The sequence below is a fragment of the Aedes albopictus genome, chromosome 1 (assembly GCF_035046485.1).
Source record: "Aedes albopictus strain Foshan chromosome 1, AalbF5, whole genome shotgun sequence".
Classification (NCBI taxonomy): Eukaryota; Metazoa; Arthropoda; class Insecta; order Diptera; family Culicidae; genus Aedes; species Aedes albopictus.
Window position 1 is genome coordinate 284,746,163 of NC_085136.1, and position 27,609 is coordinate 284,773,771.

Consider the following 27,609-nt stretch of genomic DNA (forward strand, 5'->3'; position numbering starts at 1 on the left):
TTTTTCGATAGTATCAGGCAATACCCAAGCAAAAACGGGAGCAATCCAGAGAAATTCTGAGCAACTCTGTGAAGAAAAATGTACTCTCCAGCACAGTGTCTTGCCCCAAGATACCCAAGCAAAAACGGGAGCAATCCAGAGAAATTCTGAGCAACTCTGTGAAGAAAAATGTACTCTCCAGCACTTGGGGCAAGACACTGTGCTGGAGAGTACTTTTTTCTTCACAGAGTTGCTCAGAATTTCTCTGGATTGCTCCCGTTTTTGCTTGGGTATTGCCTGATACTATCGAAAAACCAAAACAATATTGCCCGATATCCCGCTTTTCTTGCAGTTTTAGGGGTGTTTTTCCGCAAATTTCGTCGATCATTGGTAAAAGAGTTACTCAGAATTTCTCAGAGTTACTCTCGTTTGCACAGTGTCTTGCCCCTAGCTCCAGCATGCACAGTGTGCACAAAGGGAAGATTCAAAAATTACGTCCATCGTTTTTCGGGATTTCTAGACCCCCCCTCCCCCCACTGTCACGCAATTTCCCTATACCCAATACACGTACTGTCACACTTTTCTAGACCCCCCCCCCCTCCCCCAAATGTTGGACGTAATTTTTGAACGTTCCCAAAGTCTTGCCCCAAGGTCGGTACTTATTTAAGATTGTCGTGTCATGGTGGCATCAACTCAAGGAGAATACATTTTACTAAGGTGGCGCAGATAAACATTGCAAACCACTGGTTGTCTCTTCCACTCTTCTGGTGTTCTTATGCAACTAAAATAGTGACGTCACTATTTCAGTTCCATAAGAACACCAGAAGAATGGAAGAGACAACCAGTGGTTTGCAATGTTTATCTGCGCCACCTTAGTAAAATGTATTCTCCTTGGCATCAACTGCATCCTTTTCCCAGTTGATGAAACGTGTAAGTTTTTTTGAGTGTATTTATTCTGAAATTTGATCGAGCTTAAGGTGATACGGGACGCCGTGTTAATTTTCCTATCTCCCCTCTCTTTCTAACAATTTGTCTCACGATTCTGAAGATGGTAATCTCGATTTCTATCGTACAGAAGAGGCTAAAAAACAATCAGCATATGCACTGCAAGTGAGCATACACAATGATAAGTTTTTGTTCCATAATATGAAGTAGAATCTGAAATTACCATCTTAGTACCAACAGAGCAATGGCGGATATTTCCTCGATCGTCCCGTTCGCCCTTAAACAAAAACAAAATTGACATCCCTAGTTCAATCAGCCGCAGCAAAACAAAACGCGCGCGTCGTGATTTTCTGATGGTGAAAGCCGCCGTGTAAAAATTGTGAATGTTGAATCCTCAGTATTTTCGGTGTTTTCGTAGGATAATTTGTATAATGGTGAGTAGTGAGTATCTTTTTATTGTAGAATCACAGCCATTTATAAATCGAATCCACTTTCTTTCAACAGGAGACAAAATCGCCATATTTCTCTCCGAAGAAGACCCGCAACTTCGCTAAACAACAGCATGCTGGTCTCAAAGCTATCGTGCTGCAAAAATCCGTAACTGCCGAAGGCGGTACCAGTGGGATTAATGCCCCCGTTAAAGCCTCCATTGCTGTGCCAGAGATTAAACTTGAACAATTGGCTCCGGAAGCTCCAGATCGCAAACGTCGCCAAAAAAAGAAACCAATAAAAATTGAAACCAGTCCGGATCGATCAGAATCTTGCGCTAACGGTTTTCCCGGAGAACGGACACCAACCAAAAAGGACCAGGCTCCATTTGATGACAGTGGAATAAAAACTGAAGCACCTGCGTTGGAAAGCGATGGCACAGCTAAGCAATCGAAATGGGAACCGGAAAATTGGCGCCTAGCGTTGGACAACATTCGCCAAATGCGCCAGATGATGCCGGCTCCGGTGGATACCATGGGCTGCGATCAGTTCAAAGACGATTACAGCGTTCCGGCCAAAATTCGACGGTTCCACACCTTGGTCTCCCTGATGCTGTCCAGCCAAACGAAAGATCAGGTCAACTTTGAGTGCATGCAGCGACTGCGAAAACATGGGCTTACTCCAGAGAATGTGATCGCAACGGATGTGGCTGTTTTGGAGAAGCTAATCTATCCCGTGAGCTTTTATAAGGTAAGCACTTGGGTGGTTCTAAAGTAGGTCATGACAAAAACAAGTCGTTCCGGGGGTGTTGATTGAGACTCCGTGAAGTTGCTGCATAATTTGAGGAAAATTTGTCCGCTCTTACGGAGCGTTTGATGATTACTTAACAAAATTGACCCCTGAATCCAAAGCGAATTCGGACTTAAAAATATTCCAGAAGTAAGCCTTACCCTGGGAAGCAATTTATTGTGATCTCAATAGTCTAGAATCGTCTAAAGCAAAACCTATCACACATTTTGACCCTTTTTTGCAAGAATGTCGCTAGCTATCTTCTCCAAATCATCCAAACTGAGCTGCTGGACTTTGCTGTCGAAATCCTTCATGAATTCGTTGGTCAATCGCTGGGATTGTTCCTCCTGGAGGTACTTCTTGAACTGTCGGAATATGACTTCCCTCAGGGGGTCGGGCTTCTTCACCACCAGCGTAAGCTTGGTGCCGTCCTTGATGTTACCGTACGAGGCGATGGTTTTCTCGTCGGACAGAGTTTTTCCCACCAGTAGCAGCTTCTGGTGCTCCACCGGGATCATACTTTTGCGCTCGAGATCCTGCTTGATGTCCATGATGGTGGATTCCTCCGTTGCCTAGATAGTTCGCAAGAGTGATTATATGCAGATGTTAAAAATATTTATTAGGTACCTACCTCAACGACATATTCGTCTCCTTTAAGAATTTTGATTATTAGTTTCATTTCTGTTGTGTGAAAACGTAATTGTTGTACAAAACTTGAATGTTTTTTGTGTAGAAAAATATGTGCACACTTCGCTGGTGCTAAAAAACGATGGTGAAGAAGTGAAGATGCGACAGTCAAGTCTTCAACAGCGAAAGTGATGATTAAAACAGAACGCTGATGACATGTGCGAAACGCACCCATGTGGTAAATTTATATGAAGACTTAGTGTTAGACTGATCCACGTAATCTTGAAAGTTGTTTATCGTAAAAAGGATGTAAGGATTATTTCCTATATAGTTTGCGATAATATATTATATCTTATGGGGCAAGACACTGTGCTGGTCATATTCCTTCACAGAGTTCCTTATAAGGAACTCTATAGAATTCTATAGAATTTCTCTGGATTGCTCCTGTTTTACTATTGATACACTATCGCAAAAGCAACACAATATCCCGCTTTTCTTGCAGTTTTAGGGATGTTTTTCAACAAATTTCGTCGATCAATGATGAAAAGAGTTACTCAGAATTTCTCAGAATTACTCTTGGGGCAAGACACTGTGCTGGAGAGTACATTTTCCTTCACAGAGTTACTCAGAATTCCTCCAGATTGCTCCCGTTTTTACTTGGGTGTTGCTTGATTCATCGCTAAATCAAAACAATATGGCCCGATATCTCGCTTTTCTTGCAGTTTTAGGGGTGTTTTTCAACAAATTTCGTCGATCATTGGTGAAAAGTGATGTTCTTCAGTGAGAACGGGATTGGAATGACTTGACAAGGCTTTTTGATTAGAACGTTAATTAACTTCTAGTGCGTAACAAGGAATGAACCATTTCCATTTGTTGGCCGACTTTTATAGGCCACCGACCAAACTGGTTGCTAAGGTTGCTATTGACCAATCCAAATGCCTGTGTGATAGTGGTTTGTGTTCAGATTTCCCGTGGTAATCTAATCTATCTGTAAGAACTTTGTAAACATCTTTTGTTCTCACGTATAGGGTAAGGGAGGTATTTTGGACCCCTTTAGGAAGTGGATTAACATTTCAGCGAAAAAAGAAAGTTCCCACTTCAAAATATGGATAATTTCAGTAGGCATTACGTAGAGCAACATGTTCTCTGTCGAAAAAGGCCAAACAGGACTCAAAAATGTTGTAGTAAATACAAGAAATATCAACATTTCTGAAGGACCTCGGGCTTCTATTTTGGACCACCTGATTTTATTTTGGACCACCAAGTGCACATATTTTGGCCCATCAAATTAAACTTCAATTGATTGATGAAATGATAGCCACCTCGGAAAAAAAATAAACATAGTTAAAACTACGTGAAGTTTATATCTTTTCTATTCATTTTTTGAGACAGGGAACGTTTAAAAATTACGTAACGGTAAAAAAGATGAAATGTTGTTGCAATTGCCAGTTTTTACGCATTGTAGCATGATGTTTCATAAAAAAAAAATGTTACGCCAAACGTGTATTTATTAACCATTGCATGACGTCAGTCACCATGCATAAATTACGTAACGCTTCATAGGAAGTGTGAAAGTCTAGTGATTTTGCTGAATATAAGGGCGTTCCACATATATTGTAATGAGTGGAAAGGCCATCAAAAATAAAGTAATTTGAATGATACGTAAATTTTCAAACATACATTAGATAACGCATTGTCTCAGTCATCAACTGATTGCCGAGAAGGACAACTTTTCTAAACTGGATGACTGAAGACCTGAAAATTTCAACTTGTCGAAAAGTTGTTAGGACACAAATCGAATCGAAATTTTTAACTTGACGAAAAGTTGTTACAACAAATCGAACCCACAACAATCTCATTGTAAAATAAACGTATAACAACCCAGATCACGGGAGGTCCCTACTTATTCTATTTATCTGTTTTTAGAGTACATTACATTGGCATGCATATTTTCTTCCTTTAGAAGGAACTGGAGAGGTGGATCTGACAGGTGGTCCAAAATATGTACACATCTGATTATGTTGAACATATTTTGGCCATACCTCAAACCACCATTTTAGTAAATATTATCGCTTCACTGAGGTTAAGAACAGTTTATTTTGAGTTCTTACAAGGCCCTAACTACATTCACATGAAATAAATATTTATTTGTAAAATTTAATACCTCTTCGAAGCCGACTACAAATTTGTCACCTTCTTTGTTTTTGGTGCTTTTCCGTACGTTTCATTGGAAGTGAAAACATTTTCTCTATTTTTGATACTGAACAGCATATTTAACTGATATCCAAAATAAAGGTCATCACATAGTTGAATACTTTTCGTGTTCCAATAAAAATTTACCCAGATTTAGTAGAGATTATGTGATAAATATCATAAAACTCCCTAGGTGGGCCAAAATACCTGCCCGGTCCAAAATACCTCCACTACCCTATGGATAGGCTTGCAGTAGGTTTCGTGAGACATATTTTGGACAACTCAATGGACTGATGTTGTATTGTTAGGGTAAATAATGAGTTGCTGTGCTCCAACGATTAATTGATGAGTTGCTGTGATCTAACAAAAAGAGTTAGGTACTCAGAATTTCTCAGAATTACTCTCGTTTGCACAGTGTCTTGCGCCTAGCATACAGCTATATCTGCAATTTCTGCAACTGTAATCTGAACCAAGGTAAGGGAACGTCCATAAATTACGTCACTCAAAAATCGACCATTTTCAACCCCCCTCCCCCTATGTCACACTTTTTGTATGGGACTTCCAAAATTTTTGTATGGGTCGTCACACACTGAAATAATTCTAAGAGCCTATTTTATCAGCCACTACACATACATTGTACCTGTAGTCTGACACGTTCACATCAAATGCATCGTTATACGTATCATATCATAAACAGTTCCGATTGAAAAGCCTTCTAATACAACTCAACGACACTTGCGCATGCCAGAGTTATATGCACATAACACGATTTATGCATTAGCTGTGCATATAACTTTGGACGGGAGGAAAAGCAACATTGGAAGATAAAGTGGAATACGTTTTGCAGAATGTCGCAATTCCAGTAAGTGAGCTTCGTGGTTGTGTGGCTAGCGGCGTCGGTCACTTAGGCGTTGTGAGTTCGATTCCCGCTCGAGCCCAAGGAAACTTTTTTTCAAAATGTGAAGGATATTATTGGAGTTGCATATACATTGGCGTACCCAGCCCACATGATAGAAGCAAAATGCAAGACATATAACAATATAATGGCGATTTGAGAGTTTACCACATGCGTCGCATATAACTCTCACTTCCCATTTTCAACCTAGATTAGATTCATATGATACTCCAATAGTGCAGTAATATAGGACTGACAAATAACCACAGACAAACAGACGTAACACTCTGATAATTCACATCGTACACCGATTTAACGGTCTTTTCCAAAATTTGATAGTTGGCCAACTGCCCAACCGTGGCGCATGCATCGTTTTTGTTCGAGTTTGACGTTTGCTCACTACTGCCACCTAGTTGGTGGTCGGCCAAACATAGGCCTTTTAGCATTGGGGGAATATGTTTCCGTGACTATGATTTGAATCGAAAAATGTTCGAAGTGTTACGTCTGTTTGTCTGTGATATAACTATGATCGGAAGAATTGGCTCAGTGCACTTTGCTGTCACATTAATGACTAATCCGATTCGCCTGGCTTCTCTCTTTAGTCGGATTCGGATGTACACTCAGCGAAAAAACCTAGTGAAATTCATCGAAATACCTTATGAAAATTTGCTATAACTAATTCTTATGGATGCCATAAGAATACCTTATGAAAATTGATCGTGCTTGCTAAGACAAATTTCATAAGATAGACTTATGAAAAGAACAAAAAAATCTTAAAATGATGTAGACTGGATTCGATCCATGAACGTCGGGATCACCGAACCCGTGTTTTATCCACGCGGCTACCGACGCTTGAGTATACCATGCTGCTAAACATTAATAAAAGCCAAGCTGTGAGACGATTTTACGTCATAGAGTGACCTTATGAAATTCATCCGAATCATTATGAATTATTTAAAGGCCGTTTCATAAGTTGGGCCTTATGGAAATCTTAAGGTTATTTGGCTGAGTGTACGTTTCCGCCATCGTCCCAAATTTACAAGCAATAATATCAATATCATCAGCGAAACCAAGCAGCTGAACGGACTTCGTGAAAATCGTTCGACTCGTGTTTATCCCCGCTCTCTTCATTAAACCCTCTAAAGCAATGTTGAACAGCAAGCACGAAAGACCATCACCTTGCCGTAACCCTCTGCGAGATTCGAAGGGACTCGAGAGTGTCCCTGATACTCGAACTACGCACATCACTCGATCCATCGTCGCCTTGATCAATCGTATCAGTTTATCCGGGAATCCGTATTCGTGCATAATCTGTCATAGCTGTTCTCGATCCATTATACCATACGCCGATTTGAAATCGATGAACAAGTGATGTGTGGGCACGTTGTATTCGCGGCATTTTTGCAACACCTGGCGGATGGCGAACATCTGGTCCGTTGTAGCGCGTTCACCCATAAATCCAGCCTGATATTGCCCCACGAACTCTTTTGCAATCGGTGATAGACGGCGGCATAAAATTTGAGAGAGTATCTTGTAGGCAGCGTACAGTAGTGTGATCGCGCGGTAGTTCCCGCAATCCAACTTGTCTAGGGTTATGTACAGGGATTTAAATGTCCTATTTTCTTCTTTTCCCTCAGAATAAAGCCAAGTTCATCAATCAAACGTCGCAGATCCTGGTGGATTCCTTCGATGGTGACATCCCGGATACCATCGAGGGTCTGCTAAAGCTGCCGGGCGTGGGCAAAAAGATGGCTCACCTGTGCATGCGATCGGCGTGGAATGTTGTGACCGGCATCGGAGTGGATACTCACGTTCATCGTATCTGCAACTGGCTCCGTTGGGTTCCGAAGGAAACCAAAAGCCCCGAAGACACACGGCTAGCGCTGGAGAAGTGGTTACCGTTTGAACTGTGGCAGGAGGTGAACCAGCTGTTGGTTGGGTTCGGTCAAACGGTATGTCCAGCCACCAATCCGTACTGCAACGAGTGCCTGAATGCGGCCATTTGCCCCGCGAAGGGGAAGCATGGCATACGGAAGACACCCATCAAGAGGGAGATCAAGACAGAGGCGTTGGAGTTTTGAGCTGTGGCGGTAAGTTTTTCTTTTTTTTGGGAGCTTATATTTGTTGTTATTTTTACGATGCATTTATCACCCATGAGTACAAATTCAGTTGTTTTATGTATAGTTTTTTTTTCGGAAAAATGTGTGTTGCTGAATTCCAAGAACGTAAAAGAAATCCGCCTGATCAATGACACCAATGTGCAAATAAGTAACACTGAGGATCGCAAAACAAAATTATATCATAGAAAAAAGGCTTACAAAAAATGGTTAAGGTTTTCCAACAGAATTTTTATGTTTCGATCGAAAAATGTTACAAAACAGGTGCCTGTTTTCAAAAAATTTGAATACCGAATTCAATCAATTGTGTGATACCTAGCTTTTTTACCAGAATATTAGATTTGGCATTCCTGTTCCCAATCTTCCGGTATGATGTCCTTGTAGAGTTCGAACATTCTTTCCAGTGGGCAACGTGGACCACAGTTCGGTATATCCAGTAGCTCCGGCTCGTCGTTGCTGGTTTTGTAGAAAACCGAAACATATGGAGAATCGCGTGTGGCCATCCTTAATTCCACCATGACACAGGCCGCAAAGGGTGGGTTGTGTGGTTTGAATAGCCCTAATCCGTTCAGCAAATTGACTACACTTATGTCGTGCCCGCTGTACATCCAGAGATTCCTACTGGGAACCAGTGTATTGTCGACCTTTTGTTGGAATCGCGTCAGGATTTCTTTGATGATCGGACCTGCTCTGAGGCGAGTCATTGCTGTTGTGTTGGTGCTATATCTGAACATCTCCCCGCATATGGACTTCAAGGGTTCAGGATAAACCTTACTGGTCCATTCCGGTAGTTCGAATCCATGTTCATGTTCTATATCTAGGCAACTGTACAAATCATAAATAGTTTCGGCGGAGACAAGTTCCATTTTGGAATGTGAATTTGCATATTTAAGAACGGGTTCGATGGATTTGAGATATCCTTGATACACATCAGACTGTAAATACTCTTCTTTTAACTTGAGAAACTTGGGGCAGCTTTTCGTTCCGGCAATGACATCGTCTAACGGTTTCGGAATTTGATGCACCGGGATTGGTTGCCAGTGGATGTTCGGAAGCCACAGATCTCTGTCACTCGGTGGGTACAGACCTGCGAGGTTCGACAGAGCACTCATCAGCACGCGATCGACTTCAGTGGACTGCACGTATATTTCATCCCCCGAATAGGTTTCGCCGATCAGGTCCTTGTAACGATTTCTCAACCACTGACCCAAATAGTAATGGGTTCGTTTTCCGATGTTGGTTATCTCTCCCCAGCCACGTGCCCAGTTACTTTGATCCTTCCAGGGGTCAGTATCATATGCGACTAACGGTGTTCTGTTGCCGTGACGATAGACCTAGTCAAGAAATTGTTAACAAAACCTTTGAGAAAACAGCATTTCAGGCAGCCTTACCACGTGCGCGAATATAAGTTTGTCTTTGGTATGGTCTTCGACGGACACAAGCTTTTTAGACTGTACGATTATTGTATATAGTAATACAGTTGTAATTGCTAACACTTTCCACATGTCTTTCACTAGTTCCAACAAACTGGCGACATAAATTCAACTCAAACCACACAGTAGTGAAATGTCACGCTCATTCGTTCGGATGCAAAGCCTCAGAACTTTCAAAGAAGTGAGTATTTATTGTGGTAAATGCACCTTGGTTATATGCCACTGAGTGCTACCAGTTGTACCCGAGCATTGATTTGTTTGACAAACTTATCGAAGTTTATTAGTTCTGGAGAATTTTCCGCTAGAATTACCGAAGCTAATTGTTCGTGCTACAGGAAAACTGAATGCTTCTGTTACAGGTGCTCTTCGATAAAACGTGAATTTGAATTTAATTTCTATTAGCAGACTTGCTATCTTGGTAAACATCAGACTGCTGTTTTTTGACATGCATTCATTTATTTTATTTCACTTCAAATTATCACAGTTCCTTCTGGAGCCGGTAGCAGATAGGACTTTCTATTACGCAGAACCGTAACTTGTTCTGTGGCGTAGATGGTTAAAGCGTCGGTATAGCGATACGGAGTCGTGAGTTCGAATCCTACCAAAATAAATGGTATTTTTTCACAAATTTATGTCTTAATTTGTCAATCAAGCGTAACGTATTACGTCAATTTAGGTGACAAACAGCGATGAAATGATCTGGGATTGCCTTTCTTGTGAATGGGGCAGATGGTAATCCCTTCCACTCTGGTTGCTGTTCGGTTTCCCAGATTCGGATTATCAACCGGTGCAGACAGGTAATGTGCTGCTTCCACCTTTCAATTACCTCATGAGGCTTCCGTCCTTATTCCTACATATTCTGGCTCGCGGGACGAAACCGTATCTATGTAGATTTGTTGAGCTGCTGTAGAACTTCTGCGTTTCTTGAGATTTTTTCTCTCGAAATAGGTGGGTCTGCTGTTTCCGATTCTGCATCGTTCCACATTCTATCGGGTTCAATGCTGCAGCATCGATGCGATGCATTCTTCTAATCTCAATGTTGTTGATTTTGCATTGAAAAAAAAAAATGATTTCATTTTCTCAAGTTTTGATAATACTTTGAAGTTTTTTTTTAAGTGTAAATATTACCAATTTGATGAGGGACTGTTCATGAACTACGTAGACCAAATTTGGTCATCTCAGAACCCCCCCCCCCCTCTCTCCACCCTCGTAGACTTTGTGTTTCATAACATACTAGGTAGTAAGAGTGGAATATCCATATAGATTTTCCTCGTCTTTACAATTCAATTCAAGTTGCAAGTTGAACGAAGTGCTTTAGAAATATAAGACCCAGAGGAGCCCCGCAACCCAGGTGGATTTGATTGTACGGTCATCATACACTGAGTAAAAGTTATCATTTCTACTATTTAACATTTATTTCAATATCAGAAATTCTTTTCTCACAGCAGTTTTTTTTTCTCACAATGCAATGTAACCAACAAGGAACCCCCTCTTGAACAGATCAGTTCATAAACATCACTAGCATTTAAAATTCCATACACACTAAAATACTCCTCTTCAGACGAAAGAACATATAACACAAGCTATCCCGTAAAATGCCGTCCTAAGAATAAATGCAACTTCTATCGCACTTTCTCCGCCATCCAGAACCGTGTCTCCGTCGTTTCGTCAAACGTCCACCTCTTCGTAGTCTTCCGCATCATCCATACCGAACGGCGCAGTCGCCGTCCCAGCCGCTCGGCTCCCGTGCCATTATCCGTCGATACGAAGATACCACTTGTCGTTGTAATAGCCTCGCCTCCGTCGGATGTAGGCACCCATGGCCAGGGCGATCACCAGCACTCCGACCATTGCTAGGAACACGATACCGATGACGCTGGTTGGCGAGCTCATGTCCGCCTCCACGTAGGTGAGCGACAGGATCGATACTTCGCACTCACGTTGCCAGTTATCGGGCAGAATTTCACGGTAGACTTTGAACATTTGGCTTAGCGGGCAACGCTTGCCACAGTTGGGAATGTCCATGGGTTCCGGTTCTTGGGTAGTGTTTTTGTAGTACACAGAAACGTATGGTTCTCCTCCTGAAGGGCTTCTACGGAGTTCCAACAAGATGCAGGCCGCAAACGGCGGGTTGTGGACGTCGAATAACCGAAGCGTGTTGAGGACGTTTGCTACCGTTGTATCGTGAGCGCTGTAGACCCAAACCGTTCGGTTGGGTTTCAGGCTGTTGTTTGCCTTGCTCTGGAATCGCTGGAGCATTTCTTTGATCAGTGGACCTGTTTTGAGTCGTGCGAGCTGGGGAGTGTTCGTTTTGGTGGCGAACGATCGAGCGGAGATGGCTCGCAACGGTTCGGGGTAAACCTGTTTGGTCCACTCTGGCAGTGTAAAGTTGTTCAAGTCTTCAATGTGCATGCAGCTGTAGATGTTCTGCGCCGATGTTAACGAGTCTACCCTACGTCCTGAGTGAGCGGTGAGATATTCGTAAACTGGCGTTAGCGATTTGTTGTATGCCTGGAACTCGTCCGATTGTTTGTACTTTTTGAGAGCGTAATCGTAGGCGGGGCAGGATTTCTTGGCGGCCAGCACTTCGTCCAGGGATTCCGGAACGGTGTGAACCGGAATGGGTTGCCATTGGATTGCCGGATCCCATTGGTCTTTTCCTGTCGGTGGATATAGGCCGGCGAGGTTCGATTCGGCACTCATCAACGTTCGGTCTACATCGGTGGAACGAACGTAGATTTCGTTGTTGGTGTAGGTTTCGCCGAGAAGACTGCTGTACCGTTGACGTATCCAGTGACCCAGCATAAGGTGCCGCATTTTACCAGCCTGGTAAAAATGAAATAATAATCATTAAATCGTTAGCGTCATAGGTTATAAGCGTGGATTTAAAACTGTTTTGCTGAATATTCTTATTGATTTTATCTAGAGATTACCAAGTACATATCATTGAATGGGTGCTCCATAATATTTTCGAGATCTTCAACAAGACTTGTGCCTCATATTCCGCCAGAAGCACCTTCGGAATCTGTTAGCATGTCTCTATGTCATTTTATTGAAATTTAAGACACGCAGTTCAAGTGCAAAATCAGTGATCCTTCTGATAATTACCATTTAGTAAATTGAAACACATTTTTATCGCAAATGTATCTTCACAGTTAGCATTCAATTGGCGCCAATAAGTCTGAATCCCAAACAAAAACAGCACGTTTTAGCTTGCTAATTAATTACCGTTTGCTTGAGTAGCAAACGGCACAACAAGAACATGGGGCGCCGTCTTCATCGTGAACGTGGTCTAGCACCAGTATAAGAGATTATTTTTAGATCAAAATCGTTTTGGTGGTAGGACTTACAGAAAGTAGCCGTTCTAAACTTTCAACATACTATAATCTTAGCACATTTTAGTCTATCATTATTAACTTTAACTGGCTTTTTTTTCGGTGATATGAATACTACTCGAAGCAAGAGGGATAAAGAAAAGTAAGGAAAGGAAGAATTCGATGGATAGATACGAGAGCGAGCGATAAAAGAAATTGAACAGAAATTGAAATTATCATAGGGCCATTGTTGAACAACACAATCACAACGACGATCTTTTTGACTTACGTTCTCGTGTTGAACGGCTAGGTGATAGTAGTTAGATGAATACTGCCTTAAAAGGAAAAAAAGATCGTTGTTCGCAAGTGGACTGTATTTTACGACTTCTCAACATAGGCGGACCGACGACTTTCCGAAGAGACCACTTAACAGGGAACCAGAACCGGAATTAAAACACCAGGCTATAACGTTTCAAACTCTATTTACAACTATTTACATGGTTTACTTTAACTTTGATCGAATTCAGTTCTAATTACTGCGACGACATACGTCTTAACACGTCGAACGTACGGCGAACAATAAATTTTGCCTGAGGATAGGAATTTTCCTCCTTTTGCGCCCACTCTTCCTTCGCGTGATCCTTTCGGGCGGTTGCGGTTGTTTGCATCACATGTTGTCTTTCGCGCAGCTGTGTGCTGCTGGAATTGCGCACCTCAGCAGGCTGCGGCTGAAGGTGCACGGAGAAAATTAATTATTCGTGGCGATCGGCCCGAACATCCTCCCCCGCGGGACCCTTGTTCTCGTTGGCCACACGGTTGTCCAGTATAGGTAGAGGGGCCAGTTTGTGGATCGGACGCTTCAGAATACCGGCCTTGGTTTGAACGTCCACCACACGGACTAATCCATCTGCTCCAGTGTAGGCTGCTTCGATTTTACCCAGCTTCCATTGTTGGGGCGGTAAGTTGTCATCCTTGATAACCACCACCGTACCAGGTAGAATATTCTCCTTCTTCTTGTTCCACTTCTGTCGTACCTGTAACTCCAGCAGGTACTCCTCGGACCAGCGCTTCCAGAACTCTTGACGCAGGCGCTGGACGTACTGCCATCTGGAAAGCCGATTTTCCGGAATTCCATCGTAACTGGGCTCCGGAATGGCAGTCAGAGGGCGATCGATCATGAAATGACCGGGAGTCAACGGCTCGAGCTCCGAGGGGTCCTCAGACGGAGCGTACAAAGGCCGAGAGTTGAGCTGAGCTTCGATCTGGCACAGCAAGGTCGAAAACTCGGACATCGTCAAGAGGCTTGACTGGCACTTCTTCTTCAGGATGGTCTTGACGCTCTTTACTCCTGCTTCCCAAATCCCACCCATGTGTGGGGCGTTCGGCGGAATCATCTTCCATTCGATCTGCCGGGCCTGGCAGAACTCAAAAATCTTGAGCTCGGTAGCTTCCTGCTTAAAAAGCCGATAGAGCTCGTTCAGCTCGTTGCGAGCACCGACAAAGTTTGTCCCATTGTCGGAGAATATCTGCTCAGGGACACCACGGCGAGAGACGAATCGCTGGAGGGCGGCAATAAACGCGTCGGCCGAGAGATCCTCAACTACCTCCAGATGTATGCCCTTGGTGACCATACACACGAACACGCTGACATATCCCTTTAGAGGAGGCGCCTTTCTTCGTCGTTGCTTGATGAGCATGGGTCCCGCAAAGTCAACGCCAACCTTCACGAAAGCGGGAGCCTTGTCGCACCTTGCGATGGGAAGATCCCCCATGAACTGATTAGCACACGGAGGGTTGAGCCGGAAACACCGCACGCAATTTCGGGTCACCTTGCGTACAGCAGAACGAGCTCCTAGGATCCAGAATTGCCGGCGGAGCTGTGCCAGCAGCGCCGACGGTCCGATGTGCAGATTCTCACGATGTACAGCTTGAATCAACCGTTCGACGGTTTCATCGTTCTTAGGTAAGATCCACTGATGCTTCACCCCGTACGGCAAACTTGAATGTCGCAGTCGTCCACCGACGCGAATCACTCCATCATCCAAAAAGGGGTTTAATGCTTTTAATCTTTTGCAGTACTCACCGGACTCCATGATGGCTACCTCCTTACCAAAGTGTTGTGATTGAACCACCCTGACGATGACCTTCAACGATTGACGCATTTCCAACACGGTGGGGAAACGCTCGGTGGTTCGCTTGTTGACTGTCTTCTCCTTAGCATTCCGGCAAAAACGCAAGACGTATGCCAGAACTCGCTGCAGCTTTCTGAAGGACTCATACTTCTGGAACACAGGCAGCTTCTCCAATGTCACCACCGCTGAAGCTACAGTGGCCTGCCGCAACTCAGGAACATCTTCATCGGATAGTGGTTCAGGGACCACCACCTGATATTCTTCACTGCGCAGGAACAACGGACCATTCCACCAAAGATCGTTCTTCTGAAGAGCGTCGGCAGACTGGCCACGTGACACTACATCGGCTGGATTGTCCAGCGTATTTACATAGTTCCATTTGAATTGATTTCCAGTAGAGTTAATCTCACTTACCCGGTTTCGCACAAACACTTCCAAATGTTCCGGGTTCTTCGCTAGCCAAGCTAGCACCACTTGATTGTCTGACCACAACGAAATGTCACGAAAGGGCAGCGCTAATGCTGCCAGCACTTTCTTCACCAATCGGTGCAGCAAAAGCGCTGCTAGAAGTTCCTTTCTCGGTATGGTCAACACTGTCTTCGGAACGATCTTCGATTTTGCGCACAACAATCTCACTACTGCAGCTTGACCAGGTACGATTGACCTGATGTACACACAGGCCCCGTAGGCCTCCAAGGTTGCATCCCCAAATCCGTGCAACTCGAAGGCAACGGCTCCAGTGACCAAGACGTGACGGGGAATCCGAAGGCTGGTAACATCTCTTAACGCATTCAGGAACTCTACACACTTTTTCTTCAGCTCTCCTAAGAGCTCTTCGTCCCATTCCAACTCTTCTTTCCAAATGCTCTTCATCAAAAGTTTACCGATAACGATGACCGGCGCCACAAGACCCAAGGGGTCGAACATTCTTGATATGAGCGACAGCACTTGCCGCTTTGTTGCACTATTTTCACACACTGTTGGAATGGAGATGAACTGCAGAGCGTCCAAAGTTGGGTTCCACATTAGTCCCAACGTTTTAATCACTTCACTTGAACCACTTTCGTCGATGCTGACCAGCTCGTCCCGATCGCTTTCCGGAATCCGCTCCAGCAACGTAGGATTATTGGAAGCCCACTTATGCAGATGGAATCCACCGGCCTTGAGCAGGCCAATCAACTGCACTTGAGCCTCGCTTGCTTCATTCAGGTCGTCAAACCCAAACAATGCGTTGTCCACGTAGAAACTATTCTTCACGATGTCAGCAGCCACAGGATACTTGAAGCCTTCGTCGATAGCCAATTGCAAGAGTGCCCGCGTTGCCAAAAACGGGGCGGAAGCCGTTCCGTAGGTGACTGTTGTCAGCTCTAGTACACGAAGCGGTTCGGAAGGAGTTTTCCTCCAGAACACACGAGTTAGCGGCGTATGCCGCCGATCGACGAAGACTTGTCTGTACATTTTGGCCACGTCAGTAGCCAACACGTGGAGCGGGAGACGGAATCGAAGAGAGATGGACTGCAGATCGCTTTGAATGATGGCGCCAATCTTCATTACATCGTTGAGCGAGCGACCAGATACCTTCGCCGATGCATCGAACACCACACGGCACTTAGTGGTAGTATTCGATGGCCGCAGCACAGCATGATGAGGTAAGTACCACTTGATGATACCTGATGGATCTTCACTAACGTTCACTTCTTTGCAGTGCCCAAGACTCTCGTACTCGTCCATGAAATCCTGGTACTGCTTCTTCAGATCCGGATGTTGCGAAAGCTTTCGCTCCAGTGCGTGAAACCTTCTTAATGCAAGCGGCCTGGAATCTCCCAATTCGCTCACGGACTCCTTCAGCGGCAGCTCGACGATGTACCGCCCGGAAGCATCCCTACGATGAGTCGCTTTGAAGTGCTCCTCACACTCCTCTTCTTCGCTGCTACGCTCGACGACATCAGCGACATCTTCAACTTCCCAGAAGCGTTGAATGGACTGGCTTAATTCGTCCATCGTGACTGTGTGCGAATAAACTGCTCCATCAGATACCGCACCTTCTTCGAAGACTCCACCAACAACCCAACCAAATTGGGTCTCGCGAAGGACAGGAAGTTTGTCATCGAAAGTAATTTCTCCGGGTAGTAACAACTTAAGGAACCATTCGTTACCCAGAAGCATATCCACCTTGCTCGGATGGAAAAAGTTTGGATCGGCTAGATGAACACCAGCGGGAAGCTCCAACGCGCTGATATTGATAACCGATGATGGCAGATCTGATGTTACCTTGTCAGTTACCAGACACTTGAACTTGGCATGGAAATCCCTGTACCTCGACGAAAGATGCACCGTGCCACTGTTGGATGATTGGGTCTTCGTACTGTTGACCCCGAACATCGTGACGTTCGACGAATTCAACTTCAAGCCCAACTTATCTGCCACGGACTGCGTCACCAAATTGACTTGAGACCCACTGTCCAATAATACTCGGCACGGATGCGGCTGGTAGTTTTTGTCCATTACGTCCACTACCGCCGTGAGCAGCAGCACTTGCTGCGAGTGGGTGGCCACGCTGGAACACGTAGCTGTCGTCGACGTTGATGATGATGATGAACCTTCTTGCTCTGGAACTGGCGGCGGGGCCAACTTGCTTGGTTGATCTGCATCTTGCTTGGGCTTCTCCTCGGCGTGAAGGAGACTATGATGCCGACGCTTACACTTCTGGCAGGATTTGTGCGATGAACAGTCGGCGCTTCGATGGCCTCTTCGTAGGCAATTAAAGCACACGTTGCGCTCTCGCACCTTGACCAATCTTTGCGGAACAGGAAGAGCCTTGAAATCAGCGCACTGGTGATTGGCGTGTGCCTTTCCGCAAAAATCACACTTTGTTTCCTTCTCGCTTGACGAAACGACTGCGTGGGCTTTCTGCGCCGACGGCTTGTTGGATGCAGACACGGACTTAATGGGAACCGATGATGACTTCTGGTTGCTGGCTTCAACCCTCTCCAGGATGAAGGTCTGCTCCTTCAGGAACGTCAGCATCTCGTCGTAATCGGGAAGCTCACCGTGCTTAATGGTGGACTCCCACATATGGCGCACGTCGCTGTGCAATGCTGCCGCCAGTAGATGAATCACGAAATCCTCACCTACTCCATCGAAATCTCGCTCCAGGAACTTGAGACCTTCCACATGCTTGCTACACTCGTCGACCAGACTCCGCAGCTCCAAATGGCTCTTCTTCGTCATGCGTTTAAGATTCAGAAGACCATGAATATGAGAGTCGATAGCGTGACGTTTGTTCTCGAACCTCTCTTCCAGAATTTGCCACGCGTGGGCGTAGTTGCCTTCGTTGATTGTCTTGGCATCGATGAGACCGGCTGCACTACCGACCAGAGCCTTGTCCAGATGATACAGCTTGACTGCCGGCGGATCTGGACCCTTATCCACGAGATCCTTGAACATGGCCTTGAACTTTGGCCAGCTCTCATACCGACCGTCGAAAGTGGGAACCGGCATGCGAAGTGGTTGATGGATGACAACCGGTGCTTGCTGAACTTGTTGCGCCGCAGTCGTGACAGCAGCTGCGGCTGCCGCGGTGGCTCTGACCTTGTTGAGCTGATCCTCCAACAGAATTGAAACGGTGTCGTGAAGGATATCGAACTCCTCGTACAGCTGCTCATGCTGTTCGTAGTCATCATCCGACACTTCGTTCACGATTTGATTGTGAGCATCTTCGTAGTCCTTATGGGCTGCTTCCACCTTCGCCATGTAGACTTTGATCTCAGCTTCCGTCAGCTGGATCACCTCCTCTTCATTTGGGCGAATAGTATTAAGGATACGAGTGAGCTTACCTTTGGCCGCGCCGCGGACACGGACGAGTCGTTGGATGTTTTCCATGGTGGCCAACTTTTCAGTCAACCTTAGCTTCTTCTTCTGCTTCTTGCTTAGCGGTGTGGTAGAATCCAGAGTAGACTGCCCAAGTGCAGAACTAGCTCCAGACGCCGCCGATTGCTGCTGCTGCAAATCACTTTTTTCCGGCATGCCACCGTGGACACCACTTCATGTCAAGCCCAGTGCTCGACGTTGGTTGGGAACACAGCCAAGTCTATGCTCACGCAACCGGATTCCACTAACGGACACAGTGGCAGAACCGAAACACTATCTTCACAACAGCCTTCTTCACTTAACAGGGTTTAGCACCCCGGGAATCGAGCACTTAATTGCTCGCTTCAATCAATTTCTTCGATGGACTAGACCATCAGCACTTTCCCCAAAATGGCGCCCGCGCACTAACTTTTGTTCTTCACAAAATGGTGACGTCGCACCAGCACTGTACTTCGACGGCGGCCATTTTGCTCACACCGACAACGTTTGATTTTTCCACGGATTTCCGACTTTTCGGATTTTTGCTTCACTTATTCACTTCCTGGTTCTTCATCCGGTTCCGGAACAGTCGGAAAGGCACTTCACTTCACACGATCCGGTTCGACTGGACCAAATTTATGTTCGCAAGTGGACTGTATTTTACGACTTCTCAACATAGGCGGACCGACGACTTTCCGAAGAGACCACTTAACAGGGAACCAGAACCGGAATTAAAACACCAGGCTATAACGTTTCAAACTCTATTTACAACTATTTACATGGTTTACTTTAACTTTGATCGAATTCAGTTCTAATTACTGCGACGACATACGTCTTAACACGTCGAACGTACGGCGAACAATAAATTTTGCCTGAGGATAGGAATTTTCCTCCTTTTGCGCCCACTCTTCCTTCGCGTGATCCTTTCGGGCGGTTGCGGTTGTTTGCATCACATGTTGTCTTTCGCGCAGCTGTGTGCTGCTGGAATTGCGCACCTCAGCAGGCTGCGGCTGAAGGTGCACGGAGAAAATTAATTATTCGTGGCGATCGGCCCGAACAATCGTAGTTGTGATCTGTTAAATGTTGTTCGGCGATATTTTTGGTTCTATCGATCGGTGGTAGTAGTAATTTTATGCCGCCGTCTATCATCGATTGCGAGAGAGTTTGTGGGGCAATCAGGCTTATTCTGCGCGGCGTGTGAGGTGAGACAGATGGTTTCGTCTCACGTGACGTGAGACGACTAATGTAAATCAAATGGGGCGAGTCGACTTTTGTCACCTCATTCGACTCGTCTCACCTCATACGCCGCGCAGAATAAGCCTGAATATAGGGGCCCATATAGCCGAGGCGGTAAACGCACGGGTATTCAGCATGCTGAGGGTGACGGGTTCGATTCCCGGTCGGTCCAGGATCTTTTCGAAAAGGAAATTTCTTTGACTTCCTTGGGCATAGAGTATCTTCGTGCCTGCCACACGATATACGCATGCAAAATGGTCATTGGCAGAGGAAGCTCTCAGATAATAACTGTGGAAGTGCTCATAGAACACTTAGCTGAGAAGCAGGCTTTGTCCCAATGAGGACGTTACGCCAAGAAGAGAGAGAGAGATCAGGCTGGATTCATGGGTGAACGCGCTGCAACGGACCAGATGTTCGCCATCCGCCAGGTGTTGCAGAAATGCCGCGAATGCAACGTGCCCACACACTTGGGGCAAGACACTGTGGGTTCATTCGCATATTACGTAACGCAAAATTTCCCAAATTTAGACCCCCTCCCTCCCCCTTGTAACAATTTTTGTATGGGAAATTTTGAATTTTTTTTATGGGGCGTAACACTGCGGTGGACCCCCTCCCTCCCCTCTTAGCGTTACGTAATATGCGAACGAACCCTGTGCTGGAGAGTACATTTTTCTTCACAGAGTTGCTCAGAATTTCTCTGGATTGTCCCCGTTTTTGCTTGGGTATTGCCTGATACTATCGAAAAACCAAAACAATATTGCCCGATATCTCGCTTTTCTTGCAGTTTTAGGGGTGTTTTTCCGCAAATTTCGTCGATCATTGGTAAACGAGTTACTCAGAATTTCTCAGAGTTACTCTCGTTTGCACAGTGTCTTGCCCCTAGCCCACACATCAGTTGTTCATCGATTTCAAATCGGCATATGATACAATCGATCGAGAACAGCTATGGCAGATTATGCACGAATACGGATTCCCGGATAAACTGATACGATTGATCAAGGCCACGATGGATCGAGTGATGTGCGTAGTTCGAGTATCAGGGACACTCTCGAGTCTCTTCGAATCTCGCAGAGGGTTACGGCAAGGTCTTTCGTACTTGCTGTTCAACATTGCATTAGAGGGTCTAATAAGGAGAGCGGAGATAAACACGAGTGGGACGATTTTCACAAAGTCCGTTCAGCTACTTGGTTTCGCTGATGATATTTATATTATAGCTCGCAAATTTGAGACGATGGCGGAAACGTACATCCGACTAAAGAGTGAAACTAAGCAAATCTGATTAGTCATTCATGTGTCGAAGACAAAGTACATGATGGCAAAGGGCTCCAGGGAGGAATCGCCGCGCCCGTCACTCCGAATTTGTGTCGACGGTGATGAAATCGAGGCGGTTGAAGAATTCGTGTACTTAGGCTCACTGGCGACCACCGACAACGACACCAGCAGAGAAATTCAGTGGCGCATTGTGGCAGGAAATCGTGCTTACTTTAGACTCCGCAGAACTCTACGATCGAATAAAGTTCGCCGTAACACGAAGTTAACTATCTACAAAACGCTGATTAGACCGGTAGTCCACTATGAGCACGAAACATGGACCCTACGTGCAGAGGACAAACGCGCCCTTGGAGTTTTAGAAAGGTGTTGCGTAACGTACCACCTAGTGCAGATGGAAGACGGGACTTGAAAAAGGCGAATGAACCACGAGTTGTATCAGCTGCTGAGAGAACCAGCCATCGTCCACACCGTGAAAATCTTGAGGCTACGGTAGGCGGGTCACGTCATCAGGATGTCGGATAGCAACCCGACTAAAATGGTTCTCGAGAGTCATCCGACCGGTACAAGAAGACGTGGTGCGCAGCGAGCTAGATGAGTCGAGAAGGACAATTTGCGGACCCTTCGCAGAGTGAGGAACTGGAGACACAAATCCATGGACCGAGTGGAATGGAGACGGTTACTATGTACAGCAGAGGTTACTCAGGCCTTAGCCTGACCGGTAAGGTAAGTAACGTGGATCGCCAATGTTGGCGGAAATGTCCGAAACTCCGTTGCCAGGTACACTAATCGATTCCCTTCGACGCCCTGGACTTGGACATCGACCTTCCGGTTGTTGTAGTACGCCTAATGAACAAAATCAACATCACGATTGCCAAATCCTACCTTCCCGGTGGTTCCCTACCTCAAGTAAGCAGATAAGTAGCACGCTATAACCGAAAATGCCCATTCGGGACCTGAAGGTCCGCAACCTAGCGTACAGTGGAGATAGAACCGACCCTCGAGGGAATGTCCTACTTAAAGCCTCGACAACTTTCTGTAATGGTTAGATCTTGTCCAGTGAAGAATTGTCAGACAAAAGAGGCACAAAACAATCAACAAAGAAGGCGCGACGATTACTCTTTATCCCTACTGGTAACAGATAATGACATGATCTCGAAAATTTTTGTTGCAGACAAAACGGAAGCTAAATTGGTTGCGTACTTTTCAACTCGTGAATAATCAATTCTAGATTGAGTTTAAATAAGGGCGAAACTAACATGAGCGAGTTCTCTTCATCGACTCTCTCTTCTTCAAATTAAAGTGACAAGATGCAAGTATGGTTCCACTTTTTGGTCATAAATCGCTAGGTTGCGATGCAATCTAGCGTCTAAGTGTAAAAGAGTTCGATTTAATTTGCATCTTGTCACTTCAATTTGCAGGAGAGAGAATCGATGAAGAGAACTCTCTCATGTTACTTTCGCCCTTATTTAAACTCAATCTAGAATTATTCCTAGCCCAACGTCGAAACTGTTTGATGATAGATCTTCAGTAGAGTTGCAGTGTTTACCGACTCGAAGTTACCGTTCGAAAATCGCAATGCAAGGCTTAAAAATCTGTAAACTCGTGGTGTACGATGTTAATCCTATTATTTTCAAGTTGGGACAAACTTATGTCGCATTGGGTTGATTGTCGCAACAAATACAGATTGCGACATTGTCATTATTGTTGCGCGATGGTTGAATTTTGATTCACTGATCTTGTCAGCTATCCACGTGACAGTAGCTATCTGTTCCCAGGCGGTGCTCTTTCGCTAGTCAATAGCATTCGAACTGTCTGGAAGTGACCAACATCTTATCCAAATCTCTGCCATGACCTCAGTCCCATCCGCCACTCGGTGACTCAAATGAGTCTATGGCCGCGCTGACTACAAAGATTCTGTCCGAGAGGCAACACCAAAATACCTTTCACGCTAGCAGAATTTCCACCAGCGTTCGGCAGGTCGCTAAATCATTCATTCCCAAAATCAGTATAGCCAACCTGTTCGCAAAGCCATTACACCATTGAAGGGTGTAACGACAATAATGTCAAAAAAAAAAACATCAGGATGAAGGCCCTTTCGACGTCACGAAAAGGTCGTTCCAGATAACCCCAAAAAGGAAACATCTCTGGTCAACTACCGAACCCAGCATCTTCAATACAAAGGGACTCTCAGAAAGGCCAAAATGGATTCATGAGAGAAGTTCCTTGGGTCCCTGAACCAAGCCCGGCTCAGTTGGCGTAGTAACTACGCACCCTGCTGAATGGAAGTACATATCATTCTATCTTATCTGTATTCCACGACATTTTCCAGTAGCTGCAACGCAGGTTGGGTTTTCCAAATCACCGCAAATATGAAAGGACAACAATGCAATGTTATACCCTATCGCTATATGTCTGATCTGCCTGCTCTATGTAACTCAATACAGAGGACGGCATTATGCGTCATAACAAGCGCACTGTCTCTCTCCCTTTTTGCACTTATTGATTTCCTGCATAACGGTACGCATAACTAATTTCTTATTAGGTGTTCTGTCGCTCTGCATATAACTGTCTCATGTGAATACCAAATCCCATAGAACGTGAGACAACTCTACTAAACAGCAGTGCTGCAATTTTTCGTAAGGCCTTTATAATAGCGATATTTTGCTTTTTTTCATTTTCTCCGTTTTGGTTTTCTTGTCAATGTTGCTTTCCGATCAGCAACACGGGAGCGAAATGAAATAGATACTCACACTCGCACGCAGCGTGCTGAAAGTGAGACCTGAGAGGGCTAAATTTCCATTCAATTTTCTGTAGTTGAGTGTTTTCACCCGTGCTAGCGTATAGGGCACTCACTCTCACAAGCCACCGCTTGAGACGAATGGCCTTTCAGCATGAGTAGTGTGTGCATGATTGGGAATTGACCTTGTTGGGTCGCTCACGAATGGAGCTCTCGGACTCTGTCAGTTCTCACATCGAGGAACTGAAAACGACCGCCGCAGTCATTCATTTTCGGCTGAAAAACAGGCACTGAGACTGATAACACCGCTAGCCATCATGGTTTCCCATAGCGAAAATCATCATGACTACAGGTCGCAAGCCCTGGCAAAGTGTGGAACGTTTTGATGGCTGTGATCCCTGACCATCATGTAATCAAAATCCCAGGGATACTCAAGTGATCATACCGTTGGGTTGTGGGGGTTGTGTGTGTGGGGTGCATATATTGACAAGCATTGCTATGGATCGTTAGGGCTGAGTAGGAGCGGGGAATGGATCTACGATTGCTGAATTGCGATTATACCTACTATAGTCGTGGTTTAACAGTGGTGGCGCCGCTTTTCGCTTGTGTTCGGCCTAGGTGGTTTGTTCAGGCGGTGCGGTTAGGTCTGTATGTACTTCGTACATGCAGTGCGTACGGCTTCAGCATTGTGGTTACTTGGGTAGTGTAGGATAATTGGGTTTGGGACTGAGGAGGTCGTCATTGATTCTGTCGACACCATTGAGTGTTCATTGTTGGCGGTTGTATTGGTGACGATTTCTTCAGCTTTATAATCTCATTTATACCACGCACAAACTTTGGGAACAGGGACTGCTTTGTAATGCAAGAGAGGGATTTAAACTCTGTGTTACGGGTTGGGTGAGGTCATGCAGATAGAAGCAACCCAGGTGAGCTTGCGGCTCGAGTTGTGATGGATGAATGAGTGCAGTGTGTGTGGAGTGCGCTACCCTGTGGGTGCAGTTGAGTCCGAGTTGGAGTGGAAAGAGACCCTTCTCTACCCTAGATCGGTTTCGGTTGTACGGGCGGGGTAGTGTTTGTCTTATTTGTAACGTGTTGTGCGTGATTTGCGGCCCGAGCTGCGTGGTTACTTGGGAAGTATTGTGCTCTGCAATCTAGATTTTGGTTTTAAGGTGAAGCTATGGCTGGGCTGTGCCTCGGATTTGTTGGGCGCAGGTCGGGAGAGCTGGTGGCGGTTTGTGCTGGAGGGTTTGCTCGATTAGTTATCCACTGGTGGTGGCCAGTCGATCGACTATTCGCGCAGCCTGTCATTTGGTTCTTGGGGCTTGTGCTCTCGAGGTTCGGGGCGTTGCTTCGTTATATCTTCACTTTAATACTAATATTCCTTGTTTGATTAACTGACTATTATGTCCAGGCGCTTAACTCATTCTATTTCATAGATTGCCAGATTTAAGGGTAATGGTTCAATAGGGTGTTAGCAATCAGAGTGGATTAGAACGAGTTGTCGCCTACAATACACCAACACTAACACCCATACACCAATACTTACACGCACACATGCACCTACAACTAGCTGTAAAAGACCAGTGGGCGGGACAATGGTGCCTACCCAACAGTTGTAGGTGGGGTGTTTGGCTTAGCTACATGACTTGGTCCGGCAAGCCCATAAACATCAATTGGTAGACGTATTGCCTAGTGAAAAGACAACGCAGATGGGCGAAAGCCAGGGGATGCGTTGATAATAGCGGAATAGCGGAAAAACAGGCACTGAGACTGATATTTTGCAGGACTGCTAAACAGACAGTTTAGATAACCACTGAATGCAAGCGCAATGCAGAGCAGCTGTGAGAGAACGCGTTCGGCTCTAGAACAGCTGATGCTGGTTGTACCTCTACTCTAGTCAAGCGTTCTCTCTATAACTGTGCGCGATGAAGCGTGCACTATCATGTCTAGTCGCGTGCGCGAGAGGAAATGATAGAGGTTCATTGCCTAGGTCAGTACACCGACCGGCGACGCTGCATTTTGCGCTGCGTGTTTGTGTCTAGCATGCTCTGTCTAACCACTTCCTAATTGAGTCTAGTTTAGGTTTATGAACTTTACATGTTTCATGAAGTTACGATTGTTGGTGCGTGTACTTACATTGGTGAGTTGTCCCCATCCAGTGGTCCAGTAACTGGGATCCTTCCACGGGTCGTTCGGATAGGGCTCGATTGGAGTCCGATCGCCATGACGGTAGATCTGAAAATAATTTATTCGGGTTTTAGAATTTCAGTAGATCATGTTGCTCCAACATCACATTAAAAACATTTAAAAGTATAACATATCGATAGAATAAAAATCTACTGTAATTTCAGGAAGTACAAACAAGAAGCAATACTCTACCACAGCAACCAAATTCACTTACCACATGTGCAAAGAGCAGTCTACCCGCATCGTCGCCCAGGGCCTCCTGCTGAGATCGAACGTTGGACACGCTGATTGATGCTACAATTAGCACCGACAGCAGTAGGCCGCTTCTTCTGCAAGGAGTGTGCATATTGTGTGCACTACGCCTTCCTTGTTTTCACACCACTGGAGTCGGGCGACAATCACTAGCTTCCAGCAGCAGCGGCAGCTGTTACGGATCTGTTGCTATGGCTTCGGATCACCGCACAGTACTGGATTGTAACTATAATTCCACTATTCCTTTTAATGCATCATTCGGCCATTGAGAACATGCTGGTACAGGACAGAACCGAAACAGACGAAGAAAATTATTATCACAGTCTACTACGACTGGGATTGTTTGCATATGAACATTGCTAACATAAGACGCAGGTACCTACACAGTGCCACCCACTAAGAAAAATTATCTGGGTATATTTAGTGCCCTTTGCTTACTTTTCGAATAACGTCACTGCGCTTATCATGAAACCAACAACGCAGCAAACAACCGAATCCGTATGAAAAAATGAAATACGTCTGATTTAACTTTCACTGACTCACTGCACTACCTTGGAATTAGACATAAATACGTACCGATCGGTTTGACATTGATGCTTGTTTGGATTTTATGTAACACTATCTTCGAAGGTGTCAGCGCGAGGTACACGGTATCAGCTGCTTTGCTTAGCATACAACACCAGTTGAATGCTGAATCCTCTCGGACCCACTACAACACAAAATGGCTAGCCTTTTTCTGGGGGAGGGCACATTTGCTTATATTGTCCTACCTCCTCTCATTCTGATTGCAATATTTATGATGCACAGGATGCGGAATGGGCGTTAAAAATAACAAAATCTGAGTACGGGTCCGGGTGATATAGGTATTTCTTCTATAGAGACGGTTTGCGTTGTAATAATGCAAAAGGCGATAACGAAGCGAGACGATAAACACAAGCGATAGGCAAACACTACTATACAGATTGGGGTATTGGAGTATTCGCATGTACAGTTTTGTTTCCTATAAAACGCTGCCGTACACTTCACTTACGCCTATCGTAATTTCCCGGTGTGTCTCTGAGTAAATTTAATTAAACAGTATGTACATAGTGGAAAGAAATTATTGTGGTATACGTAAAGTGAGTGGTAGCGTCTTATATGAGTCACAACTGTACCTCTACGTATATACCTAACATACTAACCGAGTGCGGCAAAACATAAGAGTGAATGACTTCTCCGATTGG

The 27,609-nt window shown here is 45.2% G+C and overlaps 4 protein-coding genes across 4 annotated transcripts; 1 reads left to right on the top strand and 3 right to left on the bottom strand.

Moving 5' to 3' along the window:
- The first annotated feature begins 1,202 nt into the window (after positions 1-1,202).
- On the top strand, positions 1,203-8,056 carry LOC109417126 (endonuclease III-like protein 1). Its single transcript, XM_019691249.3, has 3 exons — positions 1,203-1,358; positions 1,429-2,103; positions 7,495-8,056. The coding sequence occupies exons 1-3, from the start codon at positions 1,308-1,310 to the stop codon at positions 7,936-7,938; spliced, it is 1,170 nt and encodes a 389-aa protein (XP_019546794.3). The 5' UTR covers positions 1,203-1,307; the 3' UTR covers positions 7,939-8,056.
- On the bottom strand, positions 2,294-2,953 carry LOC109417128 (ubiquitin-like protein 4A-B). Its single transcript, XM_019691253.3, has 2 exons — positions 2,774-2,953; positions 2,294-2,714 (listed from the first exon to the last, which is right to left on the bottom strand). The coding sequence occupies exons 1-2, from the start codon at positions 2,819-2,821 to the stop codon at positions 2,361-2,363; spliced, it is 402 nt and encodes a 133-aa protein (XP_019546798.1). The 5' UTR covers positions 2,822-2,953; the 3' UTR covers positions 2,294-2,360.
- A 128-nt stretch (positions 8,057-8,184) lies between the features above and the next one.
- Positions 8,185-9,603, bottom strand: LOC109417127 (prostatic acid phosphatase). Its single transcript, XM_019691251.3, has 2 exons — positions 9,366-9,603; positions 8,185-9,308 (listed from the first exon to the last, which is right to left on the bottom strand). The coding sequence occupies exons 1-2, from the start codon at positions 9,477-9,479 to the stop codon at positions 8,310-8,312; spliced, it is 1,113 nt and encodes a 370-aa protein (XP_019546796.2). The 5' UTR covers positions 9,480-9,603; the 3' UTR covers positions 8,185-8,309.
- Positions 9,604-10,803: 1,200 nt separating this feature from the next.
- On the bottom strand, positions 10,804-27,318 carry LOC109417123 (prostatic acid phosphatase). Its single transcript, XM_029860180.2, has 4 exons — positions 26,963-27,318; positions 26,349-26,662; positions 26,084-26,182; positions 10,804-12,233 (listed from the first exon to the last, which is right to left on the bottom strand). The coding sequence occupies exons 2-4, from the start codon at positions 26,478-26,480 to the stop codon at positions 11,160-11,162; spliced, it is 1,305 nt and encodes a 434-aa protein (XP_029716040.1). The 5' UTR covers positions 26,481-26,662; positions 26,963-27,318; the 3' UTR covers positions 10,804-11,159.
- Positions 27,319-27,609: the final 291 nt, after the last annotated feature.